The sequence below is a fragment of the Ammospiza nelsoni genome, chromosome 8 (assembly GCF_027579445.1).
Source record: "Ammospiza nelsoni isolate bAmmNel1 chromosome 8, bAmmNel1.pri, whole genome shotgun sequence".
In the NCBI taxonomy this organism is placed as follows: Eukaryota; Metazoa; Chordata; class Aves; order Passeriformes; family Passerellidae; genus Ammospiza; species Ammospiza nelsoni.
The window spans coordinates 13321702-13337096 of NC_080640.1; the positions used below are offsets into that span (position 1 = coordinate 13321702).

General features: G+C 45.1%; 1 protein-coding gene across 3 annotated transcripts in view; it reads left to right on the forward strand.

Moving 5' to 3' along the window:
* Positions 1 to 9068: 9068 nt before the first annotated feature.
* Positions 9069 to 15395, forward strand: part of BTRC (beta-transducin repeat containing E3 ubiquitin protein ligase) — a 114843-nt gene continuing 108516 nt past the window's right edge. Inside the window, exon 1 of one of the 3 annotated variants that reach the window (XM_059476818.1) lies at positions 9069 to 9190. In XM_059476818.1, coding sequence (XP_059332801.1) covers positions 9143 to 9190 — 48 coding nt within the window. In that variant the 5' untranslated portion in view covers positions 9069 to 9142. The remainder of the gene's footprint in view (positions 9191 to 15395) is intronic. The other 2 variants (XM_059476816.1, XM_059476817.1) reach the window with 2 other exon arrangements.

The following is a 15395-nucleotide window of genomic DNA, read 5'->3' on the forward strand; positions in this document are numbered from 1 at the left end:
AGGGGCTTTTAGAGCTTCCCCACCAGGAGAACTGCATGCCTGGGGTGCATGAAAATGGACCTGTGGTGCCATGGAAATAAGGGGCAGCATCCTTGGAGATACATGTGCTCACAGCAGAACACAAGTTCCCAAATTCCATGTTGAGTCCCATGTGCAGGTACACACTATTTAGCAACTGCAGGTGTTCACCTGTCTGGGGAAGCATGTGCAAACCTTTTTTTCTGTGGCTTGGCAGCCCTGTTCCCCCTCCCCTGCCCAATGTTTATTTGCAGTTAATTTTCATGGATTCTAATGGCTCAGATCCTGCTAGGGGGGATTGTGCTTGCCTCTTCAGTCAGAAAGTTTGCAGAAAAAATAGCCCTTTCCTGTTGTGTTTGGAGTAATAGTGTCTTGGTGTCCAGAGGGGAGTTGGCAAGGAAACAGGGAAGTTTATTAAGAGTAAGAGATTGAATTCCACTGGGTTTAATTGGAAGTGCTTGAGCAAACAGCAGAGGGAATTGTCCAGTCCAGCTCTCTGGAAACAGCAGTACTAGCCCCAGGCTTCATGCCCATGGAGCTGACTAGTCCCAGGGCCACCTTATCCTCTTGACTGTTGGGGAAGCTGCAGGGTCTGGCTTGTTTACTTCCTTGGGGTCATCTGTGCACCTCAGCCTTGGCTTTCTATCCCATCACTTTCTGGCTCCTACACGGGATCTGGAAATGCATAAGATGCAGTATCTGGATCTGTATTTTACTTTGGAAGCTGGTTCAGGACATAAAGTGTGCAAGTGAGGCACGGTCCTGTCCTTTGTCCTCTCCCAGTCCTCTCCCATGGAAATCTGGCTTTTCTCCCTTGATAGGGACAGTACTGCTCCAGGCTAGGGCTCAGCAGCAGCTTGCTGGGCTGCAGGTATTGGGTATGCAATTTGCAACTGTGATATGTTTTGGAAGAGTAACCTAAACTTAAGATGCCTGCTCTGCTTTCCCATTTTCAAGCCGAAATGGAGAAAATCCATTTTTGGATCCTAATCCCCACACCATCCTTCAGGGCACAGAAAAGTCTCCAAGTCAGATTGCCATGGATGAAACCATCTGCCTTCCTTGGGCTGGCCTGGATGCTGCCTGCAGAATGAGCTGCAGCACCACTGTGCCTCCCCTGCACCGATAATCACAGGTATGCAAAGCAGTACGGAAATGTGCCTTTGTGGCAGGAAAAGGAGCCAAGTGCCAGAAGTCTGATCCCTCCTAGAAAAGCCTCTCCTTCAAGACCTTCTCCCACACCATGCTGAGTTGAAAGAGGCATCAAGTAATCTTGCAGATGAAGGTAAATGGGGGCTCAGACATTTGCTTTGCCTTGAATTCAGCTGATTGCTCTGCTGAAAAATTCAAAATTAAAGAACAATAAATAATTTATTACTTTATTTACTTTAATTCAATAAATTGCTTCCCCACAAATTAAGATATATTGCTTCAAATTAAATGTTTCATTAAATCTGAGATTAAACTTTTGGGGGCTGGGGAAAGTAAGACTTTTTAATTTGGCTGGAAACATGAAAACTGCTGTTTCCCATTGCTTTAATTGCAAACTCTAGAACCAAAGTGACACACATTTTACAAAGCAGGGTTGTGCTGGTTTGGTCTCTGCTCTCACTCCTCTGGGAGATCAGTGGGTTTTTCTTTCTGGCTCTCTCACATGGCTGCAGACTTTCAGCTGCAAATCCAAATGGATCATGTCTCTAATCCCAACCAAACCTCACACAAATGTCCTCTAATTGAAGCACTTTGTGTCTTCTAGGCTTTGCAGGGTCTTGTTTCTCCATAATCTTGTTTTTTGGGTGAAATTGCCATAGTGGTTGGCTGTGTTCCAGCCACACTCTATGCTCTTTGTTTCAAATATATATAAGTTACATATATATTTTAATAAATTCAATATTATTCAATATATATTTTAATAAATTCAATATATTATAATAAATTCAATATTATTATTATATACATATATATATATATATTTATTTTCTTTTGGTTGATGTCCTGTACTGAGACTCTTAAAGGTGGGATTTCAGCCATATGCTATTTCCCAGTCTCCAAATATGTTCACCTCTAATGAACATGAGATAAAGCCTCATGTCTCTGTTTTCTAGTGGTTTTATTCATGCAGAGCTCTTCTGCAGATTTTCACCAGTATGATGGCCTAGCCATAGAGATGAAGGGGACAGGCAGACTAACAAATGTGGAAATCTACACAGACTGAAATGAAGGAGTTTGTTAGTTTCCTGGGCAGTGATCCTCTGGTAGTGCACCTAGCATGATTGAATCTGCTACAGAGTGGGATCTCTGGGGCCTGCCTGGCTGCTGGATGTTCATACCAGCTTTTGTAACTTATTAGGGACTGCTGGAGGGACTTCCAGCCAGTTCAGCACATGCCTCCATAGGAACTCATGCACCTCTGCACCAATAAAGCCACTGCAGAGCATCTCAGTGCTCTGTGACAAAGTTCTGTGCTGCTCAATATGGGAACAACCTGCACAAACACAATTGCAGAAGCAAACAATTGCTAAAGGGCTTCTATTTTTTTTCCCAGACTCTGCAAGCAGATGGACTGTAGGTGCTGTGAAACAGTGTTTGAGGAATTCTCCCTTGTTTGCATTACCCCTGGTTGGAAGGCTTCAAAAGACACAAGTGCTCAAAGTAGTTGCTTGTGACTCTTTGGTGCCCTCTTTGCCCATGGCTACAGTCTCAGGCTCACAGCTCTGGGTTCTTCATTGTCCTGGTATCTGCTGCAGGTTTGCAAAACTGGTACCATGGTTGTCTTTCACAGGAAGGTCAGAGCAGCAAGAGGAGTGTCTGAGATATTGGGTGATGGAGGGAGAAGGCTTTGTGATGCCTGCTCTGCTCTGAAGAGGATTGGTAGGAACTGGGGCAGAGACAAGGCTGCGTGAGTCATTTCCTAGAGGGAAATCTTTCCTGTGAGGGCCTTTTGCTTTCAAGAGAGGTGCCTTTCTTGGGAGTATTTTCAAGGGTTGGGAAAATCTGATTTTCTGAGTTCTCCCTCAGACACCAAATGACAAAGGAAAATGCCCCATGAGGAATGGAGTGCACATGAATGAGTGGGTTAACTCTGCATGGAGGATTCCAAACTTCTCTTCTGAGCAGTGAATGATGCTGCAGCAGCAACCTCTAAGAACTGCATGTCTGTCAGCTCCTGGAAACCAGGCCACTCTTGGACTCATTTGATCCATGGCAGAGGGCAATTGCTTTTGGATCTCTGCATTGTAATGTGGCTCTGTGACGTGGAGAAAGGCACAGCCACTGCAGCAAGTGGGCTTTTGCCAGGAAAACTCTCTTACGTACTTACTCTGTAAGTCAAAAGTATTTACAGGAGATCTTGCTGCCTGTAACTTAAAGCTTTAGCGAAACAAATTGGAATTGCCTTCTGGAGGCCATTGTTATAAATTACAGCCCCAACATCTGTCCACAACTGCAATGTCTAGACAACCCGTCTCGGCTAGAAGAGCGAGCGAGGGGGTGCTGTGATCACAGTGGGGAGGGGAAGCAAAGGGTTTGTGCTGGGGCTTGTGCCAAGCACCCTGGCTCATGCTGCCCCTCTGCTTTGGAGCATGATGCTCAAAGCAGGATCCATCCCAGCATGGCCAGGAGGGACTTCAGGGGCATTCAAGGTAGAGGAGAAACTTCTGCCTTCCTCCATTGCAGATTGATGCCAGCAACAAATTTGGCCCTTGGAAGTCTTGACTGCTGTTGCCTCATTTATTGCATGTTGAAGGATGTGAGAGAAGGCAGTGCCTTCAGCCAGGCTTGTTCCTTGTTTCCTTGGCCCCTGTGCAGCACTTTCGATAAAGAGGCCAGGCCCGTCAGCTGAACGATTGTATTTTTTTACAGTTCCTAGCGAAAACCTTCTCATTTATATGTAAAGTAGCCATTAGTCATAGCTCTGTTCCCTCACACTGCCTGATGTACAATCACATTTTGCAGTGGATGAATCTTTCCACACAGCTGCTCTGCTATGAATAATCCGTTGCTGGGCCCATAAATCAGAAAAAAATCATGCACCTCCTTTGCCTGATCCTTACACAAAGTCATATATTTTACATGAGGACAAACTAAATATTCATGAGGCTTTAAAAGGCTGTTCTGACTACGAGGTACTTGTTGGGGCTGTTTTTGTTCTGTTGGGTCAGATTTGGTGGTTTGGGTTTGTTTTTTGTCCTTGTAAGAAGAAATCTTTCTTTCCCCTTTGCCACCCTTCAGGCAGCAGCACTGAGCCCCCAGCAATGTTCCTCTGGACTCGTGTTTGCCGAAGGTCTGATGAATTTGTCATTGCTGCTGTGTCAAGGACAGGCTGATGGAAGGTGCTGCAAACACCAAAGGACACATCCCAGGGGAGGTAGCAAGGCCTCAGAGAGTGAAGGAGCTGCTTTAAGGATAAAGAGGCACTTCCAGATCTGTGCTGGGGCACTGGGCTGGCTGGGATTTGGGGTGCATGCTTCTGTATGTGCCTCAGCCTGGTGCTCCTCACTGTGGCCTCTGGCAAGACCATGGAGACTGGGAACACTGCTGGACAGTTGGTATAGTACCTGTGCAAGAATGCTGTCACCCTGAATTATTTTCATTCATATTTTAAACAAAGCACCTACAGAGTCTACGGAGAGGACTGGGACCAGGGCTTCAGCACCTTCTGCTTCCCAGTGGCCAAGTGAATCTGGTGGGGGAGCAGCACCAGGCAGCCACCATGGTAGGATGGAAAACTGGGCAGTGAGCTCAGGTTTAATCTGCTCAGCATGCCTGTAAGGATTCCATATTCAGGATCTGCCCTGTCCAAGACACTCTCCCTTGGCCATCCAGAGCCAGTGATGATGATATTAGCACAGGGAGGGCTCTCAACCCCCAGGAGGGTCCAGACATCCTGACAAGTGGGAAGACAAGAGGTTTTCCACCTTCTATTTGCTGAATTAGCAGCTCCCAATAACTGAGAAGGACCAGTCTCAACCTTCTCTGCCCTGGTTCACTTGCCCTTACAGTAGCTTTGCCATTTGGGTGGTCACAAAAAAAGCCAGCAAAGTGTTTAGTTAATATTTCCTGAGTATAATTTTCCTGCCACTATAGTAAACTAAACCAGCTCACTGTGCTAGCAAACAGGTTTTGGAGCCAGCAGAAGGTGAGAAGAAACACGTGGCTGTCAGAGACAGGAGAGAGGATGCAGCTCCCCTTTTCAGCAGCACAAGGGATACAATCAGCTCAACCTGTAAATGTTAATCTACAGCCTACGCTGCTGTGGTTTCTCTGCAGACAAGTCTTTCTCTCTGGTCATCCCCTCCATACGTGCAGCCTTGCATGTCTTCTTGTACCAGGTAATGAGTACTGTCCTGCTCAGTGAGCATAATTCATACTGTGTGGTCTGGACTCCCTCCCTTTGCTCCTGCATGACTGAGTGTCCCTTTGTCCTAAAAGACCCTTTGCCCACAGGCTAAAGGGAGCCGTTCTGCCCTCAGTTTCCCCAGGCCACTGCACACCAAATGCCTTTAGCTGAGATGCCAGAGCCCTGGGTGAGACATGCCACTGTCAGGCTGGAGAGGCTGAGCTGAACCACTGGGATGTTTGTGGTTGCAGGGGTCCCTGTCACCTTCTCACAAGCTCCTATGCTACTGTGTGTTCAGCACTGTGAAACACAGCCCCAGCAGCAGCTGCTGCCAGTGCTGCTGCCAAGTTCTTGCAGGACAAAGGGAGCAACAAAAGATTCTTCCACCAGTGAACTCCCTTCTTTTCACTTCCCTTCCTTTTTGCTCCAACTTGGAAAGAATGAAGCCAAGGCACTGCCAAAGTAGAGGAAAACAAGGCCAAGCCCACACAGATGGCGACTCAACAAATTTAATTTAAAATCATCCTTTATTATTCAAAATTTAAAAATTCAGGCAATAATGCCCAAAGGAACTGCACTGATTAAAGTTCCCTAATGTTTCATGGCCAAATCTTGCTGCTTCCACCACAGGTCACTGGGACAAGAATGGAAACCCCTCTGGAGTGCAGAGAAAGGTAGGGCTGTACCTGCTGTAGATCTCTTAACCACTTACTTACTGACCCAATCAGCTTCACTTGAAGCAAAGCACCAGCTGTTCCTTACCCAATTAATGACTGCCACAGCAAATTAACATGGCGTTACACCAGGCGTGGATGTGGTCCGCAGAGTCCGGAATGCACAGAGCAATATGCTAGTGCAAAAATAATCACAGCAATATCTTTACTGTTAGGTAGCATCCTTCATCTGGAAGGATGGTGAGGCCCCTGAGCACTATATGGGCTCATTTCAGTGCTCTGCAGCGAGGGGGTGGAGGGCAGGGAGGGGGAGTATGGTTGCTGTTTCAAGGAAAAGTAAAGAGGAGCTGGTCAGGGCGGCCCTACTGTGGCAGAGACAGCACTGACTACATGTCCAGGTCCTGCAATTCAAACAAAATAATTGTTTGTTTGTTTGTAAATGTGCTGAAGTGTGCCTTCTCCCTGCCTTATGCACCACAGACCTCTCCAGTTGGTCTCTTTGCCTGCTGTGTGATGTGACATCTTGATGGTGTCACAGCTTGCTGTGCTGACCATTCTCTCCTGTGGTCACAGAGGACTCAGCAAGCTGGTGGGTGCAGAGCTGGCCATTCAGCTGCAGGGAGCATCCCACAGTGGGAAGGAGCCACAAGGTCAGACTGCAGATGCAGAGATCCAGGTGAGGTTCCCACAAGGTGTAACTCCATGCTCAGTGCTGCTGGGCCAAGTGCTGTTTCTCTGAGTCCTTCCTCAGTCACTCTGTGCTGTGGTGGAGGCTCCTGCCCTGTCCCTCTGCAGTGGTTCTGCATTGTGGGGTCCTGATGGCAGTGTGGCAGAATAACCAAGCCATGACCTTCTACCACCAAGTTTAAGTCCAGCGCCTAAACACTCATTAGTTTTGGCTCCAGAGAGTTCAGGGACATTAATCCCCTGTAAGTTAGAGTCCAGACAGATCAATCAGCCTGGAGGGCTTTGGGACACTGGTGTCTAATGCTGAAGCATTACACTTTCCAATTTTCCAACAATTAGGCCGGCATCAGATATTATTGACAAATAAACCACGCAATCAAAGCCCTGAGCCTGCCACGCTGCTACCAGGAGGATCCATTTCCAACCCAAGCCAGCTGCAGGATGCCTGGAGGAAGGAGACATGGGAGAGCCCTGCCTCAAGCACCAGCAGCCCCTGCTTGCCTTCAGTGCTGTTACAGGAGCCCTCCCTTTGTAATTACAGGATTCTCTCATTATAATTACTGTTATTTATGTAATCGTGGCGAGTGTTTTCAGTGCTGTCAGCAGTCTGGAAAGTGCCCAGCCCCACTAGAGCCATTTCAGGCATTTCACTGCTAAGAGTCTGGGCTTAAAGGATGAGGGCCAGGAGCATGGCTGGGTTGGTCCAAGAATGGCAGCCTTTGCTCCTGGTGACACGGAAGCTCTGTTTGGGAGACTTCTATGCCCTGGGATTGCAGAGGGAGAACACCAGGTTAACTCTTCCTCCTTCTCTTAGCCCACTGCTCTGGAAATGTAGATGATGCCAGCATCACACCCTGCAAAGGCTGACACTCCCTGACATTCCCGGTCACCTCTGCTGGGTCACTGGCTGCAGCAGACACTCCTGGCACTGGACCATGAGGCACCACCAGTCACATGGCCCTGGGAGGAATCCAGTAATGGGTACATTCTCTGCATCCTCTGCTTTCTCTGTAATCATCCTGCCTGAAAATTTGGAGGTGATGGAGTGTTTAGAGAAAATGAGGGAAGGCACTGGGACTCAGGAGATACAGGTTTTGTACCTGCCTGAAGCTTCACTTTCGTTCCTGTGTCAAACAAGGGAATGAAAACAATGGGTCTGAGCTGCATATGGGCAAGCAAGTGCTGATGTTTGCTGGCTTGTTTGCATTTAAATAGGAAGAAATTCAGAGTATCTCACTTAAAATGCAGAGCCAAATATATAAATGCAGCAAGGAAAAGAACCCGAGTGTTTTACTAGGTGACAAACTGGCTAGAAATCAGTGTTGTGTTTGCTATAGAGAAGTAAAAACTTATCAGGGTCTTATAGTTGGTATTAAAACTACAGGAAGCAATTCCTCTCTGCTGCTCCATATAAGGCAGCTTCAGTTTTTGGGCACTGTGAAAAATGTAGAAAAACTGGAGAGAAATGAGACAAATTTAATAGAGAAGAGGATTAGAAACAATGGCTGCCACATGAGCTGGTCTTGCAGGGTGTGCAACAGAGAAACAGAGGAGATATGGTAAATATTCTTCTGTCTATATGCAGCTGCTAGTCAAAGAATGCTGATCAATTCTTTTTTCTCTTTGTTGCTTAGTACAGCAAAGAAATCTCTGTCCAATTTTCAGGGAAAATTGATCTAGAAACATTATTAGAAAAAGGGCACCAAAGCACGGGAGGTTTTTTATGTACAGAACGGCCTCAAACAAACATCTCTAAGGAATGATGTCAGCCTACTCGATCCATTCCACTGATGCAAATTGCCCTGTTTCGCATCCCCTGCGGACCGTCGGTCTGGTGACTTTTCCCCAGACATGTCTGGCCCCCAGAGCAGGGGCTCAGTTTAGGTTTCCCAGCAGCAATGCACTCCAACACGGAGCGCAGCCGGAGCAAAGCGCGGCAGCAGCCGAGCCCTCCTGGGGACATTGGAGAGCGCGGGGCCGTGACTCAGGAGCCAGCCGCACCTTCCACCCCGGGAGGGTCTGGAGCTGGAACTGCCCACACGGCACCTGCAGGACGCGCCTCCTCACCGCCCTCCTTCTCCCGCCCCGAGCGGCCGCGTCCATCCCACCCCGGCCCGCACCTCGCACCCTGACACGTTACTACAACCCCCGTCGGCCCCTGCACTGCACACAACGTATGCGCCAGCCCGCTCCCAGCGTGCCCCCGGGTCCGGACTCTGCCGGGATTTGTAGTTTTATCCGGCAGGTCGGACCTTTGCCAGGAACGTGGCCGGGGACTCCATTTCCCGTGGGCCTGCGGAGCGGCGCATGCGCCGTGCGGGCAGCGGGGCGAGGTGGGGGGGCGCGGGGCAGCGCAGGTTCCCGTCTGCGCTGGCTGCGGCCTTCACTGAGCGGGGGGGCGGCCCCGGCCCGGCCCCGCAGGACGATGGACCCGGCCGAGGCCGTCCTGCAGGAAAAGGCGCTCAAGTTCATGGTGAGGGCCGCGGGGTTGGCCAAGGCGGCGCGGGAGGGTGGGCACCTCTGTCTGTGGAGGGCTGCGGGGGGGCGAGATGGAGCGGGGGCAGTGGGAAGGGGAGCCGGGCCTCGGGGCTGGGCCGGGCCGGGCCTCGGGCGCTGGGCTGGCGGGCGGGGGAAGGCGGTGACCGGGGCCCGGGGAGGGGGCGTCCTGCCTGCGGGGCGGGCAGTGAGCAGGGTCCCCAGATCCGGGCACAGGGAGCTTTGGGAGGAGGGGGAGGCGGCTGCAGGTGCGCCCTGGGAGCGGGAGAAGTTAAACTGGAGTGAGGCAGGACCTGGCAAAGGGGCCCACGGGCACCGGCAGGCTTTGCGCATGTAATTCTTGGATTTTTTCTTAATTGTGCACCTTAGACTATCCTGCTGTGCTGCTCACCATCCCTCTGTAATTTTGTTTTTCCTCTCATTCTGCTGCAAGACCTCTAAATACTGGCGCTTCAGTGTTTCACTTGATGCTGCAGCAGCATACCACTGATAGGGACTGCGGGGAGCACGTACATTGTTTAGGTTTTGAGTTGGCCTTTGCTATGGAAAACAGTACATGCATCCAAGATGCTCTTCAAATATGGCTAATCTCCATAGATTTGAGGCATTGTGCACTTAAACTGTAACTTCATTCTATTTTTTCTTCATTGTTGATATTTCTAAGCATTTTGGCCAAAAATGTGAAATTTAGAAATGAAAACCAAGTGTTGCCAGCTAAATTGAATGTAAATTTCAGGTGCCCCGAACTGTTCTTTCCCTAAGGATATAACTTTAATGACTGGCAACACTTGCTAAAAGTTTGTTTTGGGTTATTGCTTCTAGTGGCAAAGAATTAAACTTGAGCTCATCAGGAAGAAAGAATTCTATTAAATCTTCAGAACATATGCCCAAAATGAAATTGAGGAAACATTAGCTGCAAATTTTAATTTCTAATTGAGCTTCGATACACTTGTTTGGCTTTTGGTTTTTAATCTGGAAGAACTTGTTTCTCTCTTGGGACTTTTTGATCTGTTTGCTAGTAGTCTCCAAGTCTGCCAGATTCATAGTCTCAGCTAGGTGAAGTGGAAAAATGTATGGACACCTAAATCAGCAAGATAGCAATTAGCAATAATGAATGGCCATCTTTGGTGTGGGATTGGCCAAAGGAGTGTCCCAGATCCTTGTGCACTTGTGTTTGGCCAAGCTTGGTAATTACAACCTTCCTCTAGATAGTGAGTTTCACATCCCAAAAAGTTTCTGCTGAAACATTCTTGTCTGCTGCCAGGCAGCATTGTGAACATGCTATGCTGACTTCTCATACATTACTTTTTTCACCCCCTGTGCTAAGATTCTCATTCAAGGGCTTAGTGCAGGTGGTTTGTGATTGTCTGTAAGATTGGGCCTGGAAGCTGAGGGAATCCCTGCCCATCTTGCAGCTGGCAGGATGATGATGGACTCCAGTAACAGATGGTATAGATGGACAACAATAGATATTGATGGACTCCAACAACAGAGCTCCCTGACACTGGGGAGAGGCATGCCCATGAGAGGAAGCTGCTCTTTTGGGATCTGCATCAGATAAAGGGAAGAATTATCAAGATCAGACTGCACTGAGAGCTAAAAGCTAACCCACCTTCTTTCATGTTTTATTAAAGTGCCTCTTGTATGCAAAATGCTTGTAAAACCTGTGTAAAAATGCTGTGAAAGATGTGGCTTCCCTCTGTCCACTCTGAGCTTTTTAGGGTTTTTTGTTTGCGGGTTGAGAGTAGAGGGAGCAAAGGTTTTGTTAAGCACATCCCAGGCTTTTGTTTTAGTGTGCATCAGTCCAGAACGTGGCTCTTCCTTAACCCTGCTGATGAAATCAAGTGTTTGTCAGGCCTGGGGGGTCTGCTGGTGCTCCTGGCTGGGTGGCACAGATAGATACATCAGGATACATGAGGAATCAGTTACGAGTATCATCTTGGCCCTCCCTGGAAATGTCTTTTCTGGGCCTGCAGCACTCAGGCAGGGCTCAGGCACTGCAGCAGTGGCACCGGTGCAGTTACCACACAGAGGTAGCAGATCAGCTAATGCTGAATCATTCACAGTGGATTACCTTGTCCATCAGAGTGTGTGGTATGCTTCATTTGCATCTTCTTATTAGGTGGCTCAGAGTTTGGCTAGAGGTGGGCTTTGCTATTAATTATTGATTTTCCTGAGAGCTTCCCAAGGAGCATTGTAGGTAAATATTCAAATACATTTTAGAGTTATGAGGCCTGTTATCAAAGGCAGGAGAGAGTTTTGATTTTGGTATGTATTTGGGGTAGGTTTCATTTCATATTGAAAAGCAGCCCTCTAGGTGGTAGTTTGTTTATGCTTCTCTAGAAAATAATATGTTTTTTCCACCTAAAAAGGTCAGGGCTTAATTTTTGACATTGACTTTGGGCAGCCCTTTTGAATCACAAGGTACCAGGCAAGATGGACCTGGTGATTTGATTTTTATTTTAATGTCCAGCTCTAACAGAAAAAGTTCATGGGAAAGCTTCATCCAGTGCTAATAGAATGAATGAAATTAATTTTCTTTAAAGCATCTATATTTGGTGTTTTGAAAGACAAACAGTACTCTGTTGTTTTTCTTTCTGCTCATGTCTGTGCAACTTTTAGATGGAGTAGAAGGCAGCTGCCTTCTCACTGGCTGCTGTTGGCTGGATTGCTTGCCAGTGAAGCAGTATTAAATGCAGTATTGCATTTAACTGATATCTGCTACAGTTTCCTGGTTATCTGTTCTCAGGTACAATATGTATAATCTAATATTTTAAGGTTTAAGTAATTTATTTAATTTCATTTGCTTACTCAGTTCATCTCTATGTCTTAATAAGACCTAATTTATTCCAGATATTAAATTGCTGTGTATTAACACCACACAATACCAAGCAACTGCTCACAAGGGAAGACTGTTTTTGCTGGTGAATGAGAGTCTTGTATCATGTGTTCTGCACATCATCTTTCAAAAGTTTTGTTGGTGTTTTTAATTTTGGGGTTTTTTTGAATGAAAGATGATTCATAGGTTTAAAGATGATCTTCAAAATTGAATAGTTCAGTGTTCTGCAGCTGCAGGCAGCAAGGATTTTACCACAATGGAACCCATCTTAGTTCACTTCAGCTTCTTCTATTTTTTGTACAGTCCTGCTGATGAAAGTACACTCTTTGTAAAGTACAGTGTGTAAGAAACTGATGCACAAGCTGAAGAGAGAGGGGAACGTGCCCCTTAACCTAAAAAAATTCACACAAAAGTCCCACCCAAAACCCCCTGCCATAGACAGCTCTGCTTTTATACATTCAGGAATATGGGATTCCCATAGTCAGTCATTTACAAAAGAACAAGAAGTCGAGGTGCTCTATAAGTAACTTTCAAGTTTGAATAAGTGTTTGAAACAGTACAGTACTGAAAGTGTGAGTGTGATAGGCTCAACTGAGACTTTGATTAAATGTCATATAAAGTAAACTACATAAGCCTGCATAGAATAGTAGATATTTTTTCAAAGTAGCTTCAAATGGTTCTGTTAAGTATACGAATGTTCTGATGATTATCTTTTTAATTAAAATGAGAAATCTTTGTTTAAAGTGGCATTCTTTTTTACGGCCTGTTACAGTCTCTGTAACAATCATTTCTTAAGTCTGAACGTTTTTAATTCCAGGAATCCATTTATATAAAACTATGTTTAGACTTAATTAAGGAACGATTCTTACAAAGCTTGTAAATAGCCAAGAAAAAAGGGACAGAAAATAAAACTGACATTCACACTTAACAGAATGATTGTTACAAGGTATGTAATATGCTATAAAAATACAATAAAACCCTTTTTATAAGAGTTCATATTTTTTGTTCCTCATTTTGAAAGGTATTTAAGAAAAATATCAAAGCTCTATGAAGCGACATCTGTTTTCTTGAATGGACTAGTGACAACTTCAGTTGTGTTTAATTGGCAGTGCTTGGAACAGTACCTGACCAGTTTGGGGTCCCATGTAGGACCATTTGAGAGGCAAAAGCTTGATACTTAACATACTTTCACTTTCTCAGGCTTTATGAATTAATTAATTTGCAATAATTTACCTAATTTCCTGGCTCATGAATAGGAAGAAGTCAGCCTGAGTGTTCTTTGTGTTTTTTTTTTTTTTTTCTGTTTCACCCCCAAAATACCATTTTCCTTTTGGTTTTGGATGGTCAGATTCTAGGAGTTGCTGATGGGCTTTCCAGTTTCACAGGAGAACCAGAGCCTTCTGGGTTGTTTTTTGGTTGTGGTCTTTTTCTTAGGGGGAGTTTTTTTGGTGATTGTCTTTTTTTTTTTTTTTGGTTGTGAGTTATTTTATTTTTTAATGAGGGAAAACTCTGAAGTTCATTAATTTTTATATTTGCATGTTTGTAGGAGCTCCCACATAACTGGCAGGTAATATAGCAAAGAGTAGTCAGTGTAATGGAAGGCTGAAAGGTAGGGAAGTTGGAAATATTTTTCCTGCTGTGTGCATGTATATATATGGAACAGATGGACAAAGGCTTATACTTTAAAAGAGGCTCTGCTTGAACTGAGCCCAAGTCATTCATGGTGTCAATAAGACCTGTTATTTGTTTGCTATTTTTAAAAAAATCTTTTGAGAACTTAGCAGTCTTCCCAGTAACATATTTGTGTCAGGGACATTGTGGCAGAGAACCCTGGGGATCCAAAGCAAGGAAGTCATGAAAGCAGTGAGAATAATTTTGTAAGCTGGGATAGCAGAGCATTGCCTCTTAAATGTGGGGTTGCAAATCCTGCTTGAATATTACACATGCACTCATCAGTTTTCCCAATGGTACTGTAATAGCATCCTGGTTTTTTGGGTGTTTGTTGGCACTAGTATATTGTATGGAAAACATTGGTTAATTTTCTTCTACCCCAGACTTCTTGCTGTAGATTTTTCTGCACTTGGTGCAGGCCTTTGGTACTTCAGTAACTTCACCCTCACTTCTCTGGTAATGTTTCATTTCAGCCACTTTGCTCCATTAAATGTATGCAATTAGAAAAGCAAATGGCAAATTTGCTATCGCATCACTGAAGTATTTAGTTTCATAGACTTAAAAAGCCAAATTTGTTGCACCATGCTCTCCTCACTGTAATATGTACTATAAACATCAGAGAGAATAGGGTGACCTTAATATTTGCTTCTCAGCCTAAATCACCGCCTTGCAGCAGTTATTTCCCACTGAATAAAAAGTTTAATTTCACGCCCTGATTAGTGCTAGTATATGCAGGTGGATATTTATTTTATGCAGCTAAACTAATCTGCCTTGGCAAATTATTTGCCAGTCAGCAGAGCTATAATTCCTCTTGAGTATTTGGTACTAAATTATCATTCTCATTAGTGAGATGAAGCAGACTTCGTTCTAACCACGACGTTTGGTTAGGCAAAGGACTTCCTAACTAGTCTTTGGAAGATACAAGATGTGCAGTGGCCTCAACATTCTCAGTATCCTAAAATGGTTTGTGATATACAAAAAGGTGATGAGGATTTTAGAGGGGAAAAAAAAATTATTCTATAGTTGTGTGTCATGTCTGGAGATAAGGTAGGAATGTACAGTGTTCAGAGATCACCTCTTTGAGAGGTGCCTAATGAAGAAAAAAATCAAATGGTCATCTTTGGCTGGCCATGGGAATACTCCAAGCTCTGATGTCTGGGCCATAAATGAGATGAAATATAAAGTTATGTTGTTTTCTTCTTTATTTTCAGTGCTAGTGGCTTCTGAGGTAGCAGAAATAATGACTTGAGACAAAAAGTTAAATGGTTTAGGAAATTTCTGGTCTGGTCTCTTTCTTCACACTCTAAAAACATTTAAAGTGGGGATCAGAAAGTATTTCCTGACATACAGATGTTGAGCGGATATGTTTGTCAAGTGAATGTGTTCATTCATTGTTTTGTTTTCTATGAATTTTACTGTTTTGATAGTTTGTTTGCATTATAAAATATGTTAATGAAAGATACTTATTTTCTGTTACAAGAAGGGTAATTTATATCTGGAAATAAGAATTCTCACTAAGTGGGATCCCTTCACATAATACTAACTTTTTTCCATCTGTATGGGTTGTCATGTATTCTTGTCATATTCATTTTCTCAGTGATTGCTGCAACAGTATTTAGGGTCACATTTAAGACCACCAAAACCAGCAAGCTGAACAACTTGATTTTTGTAT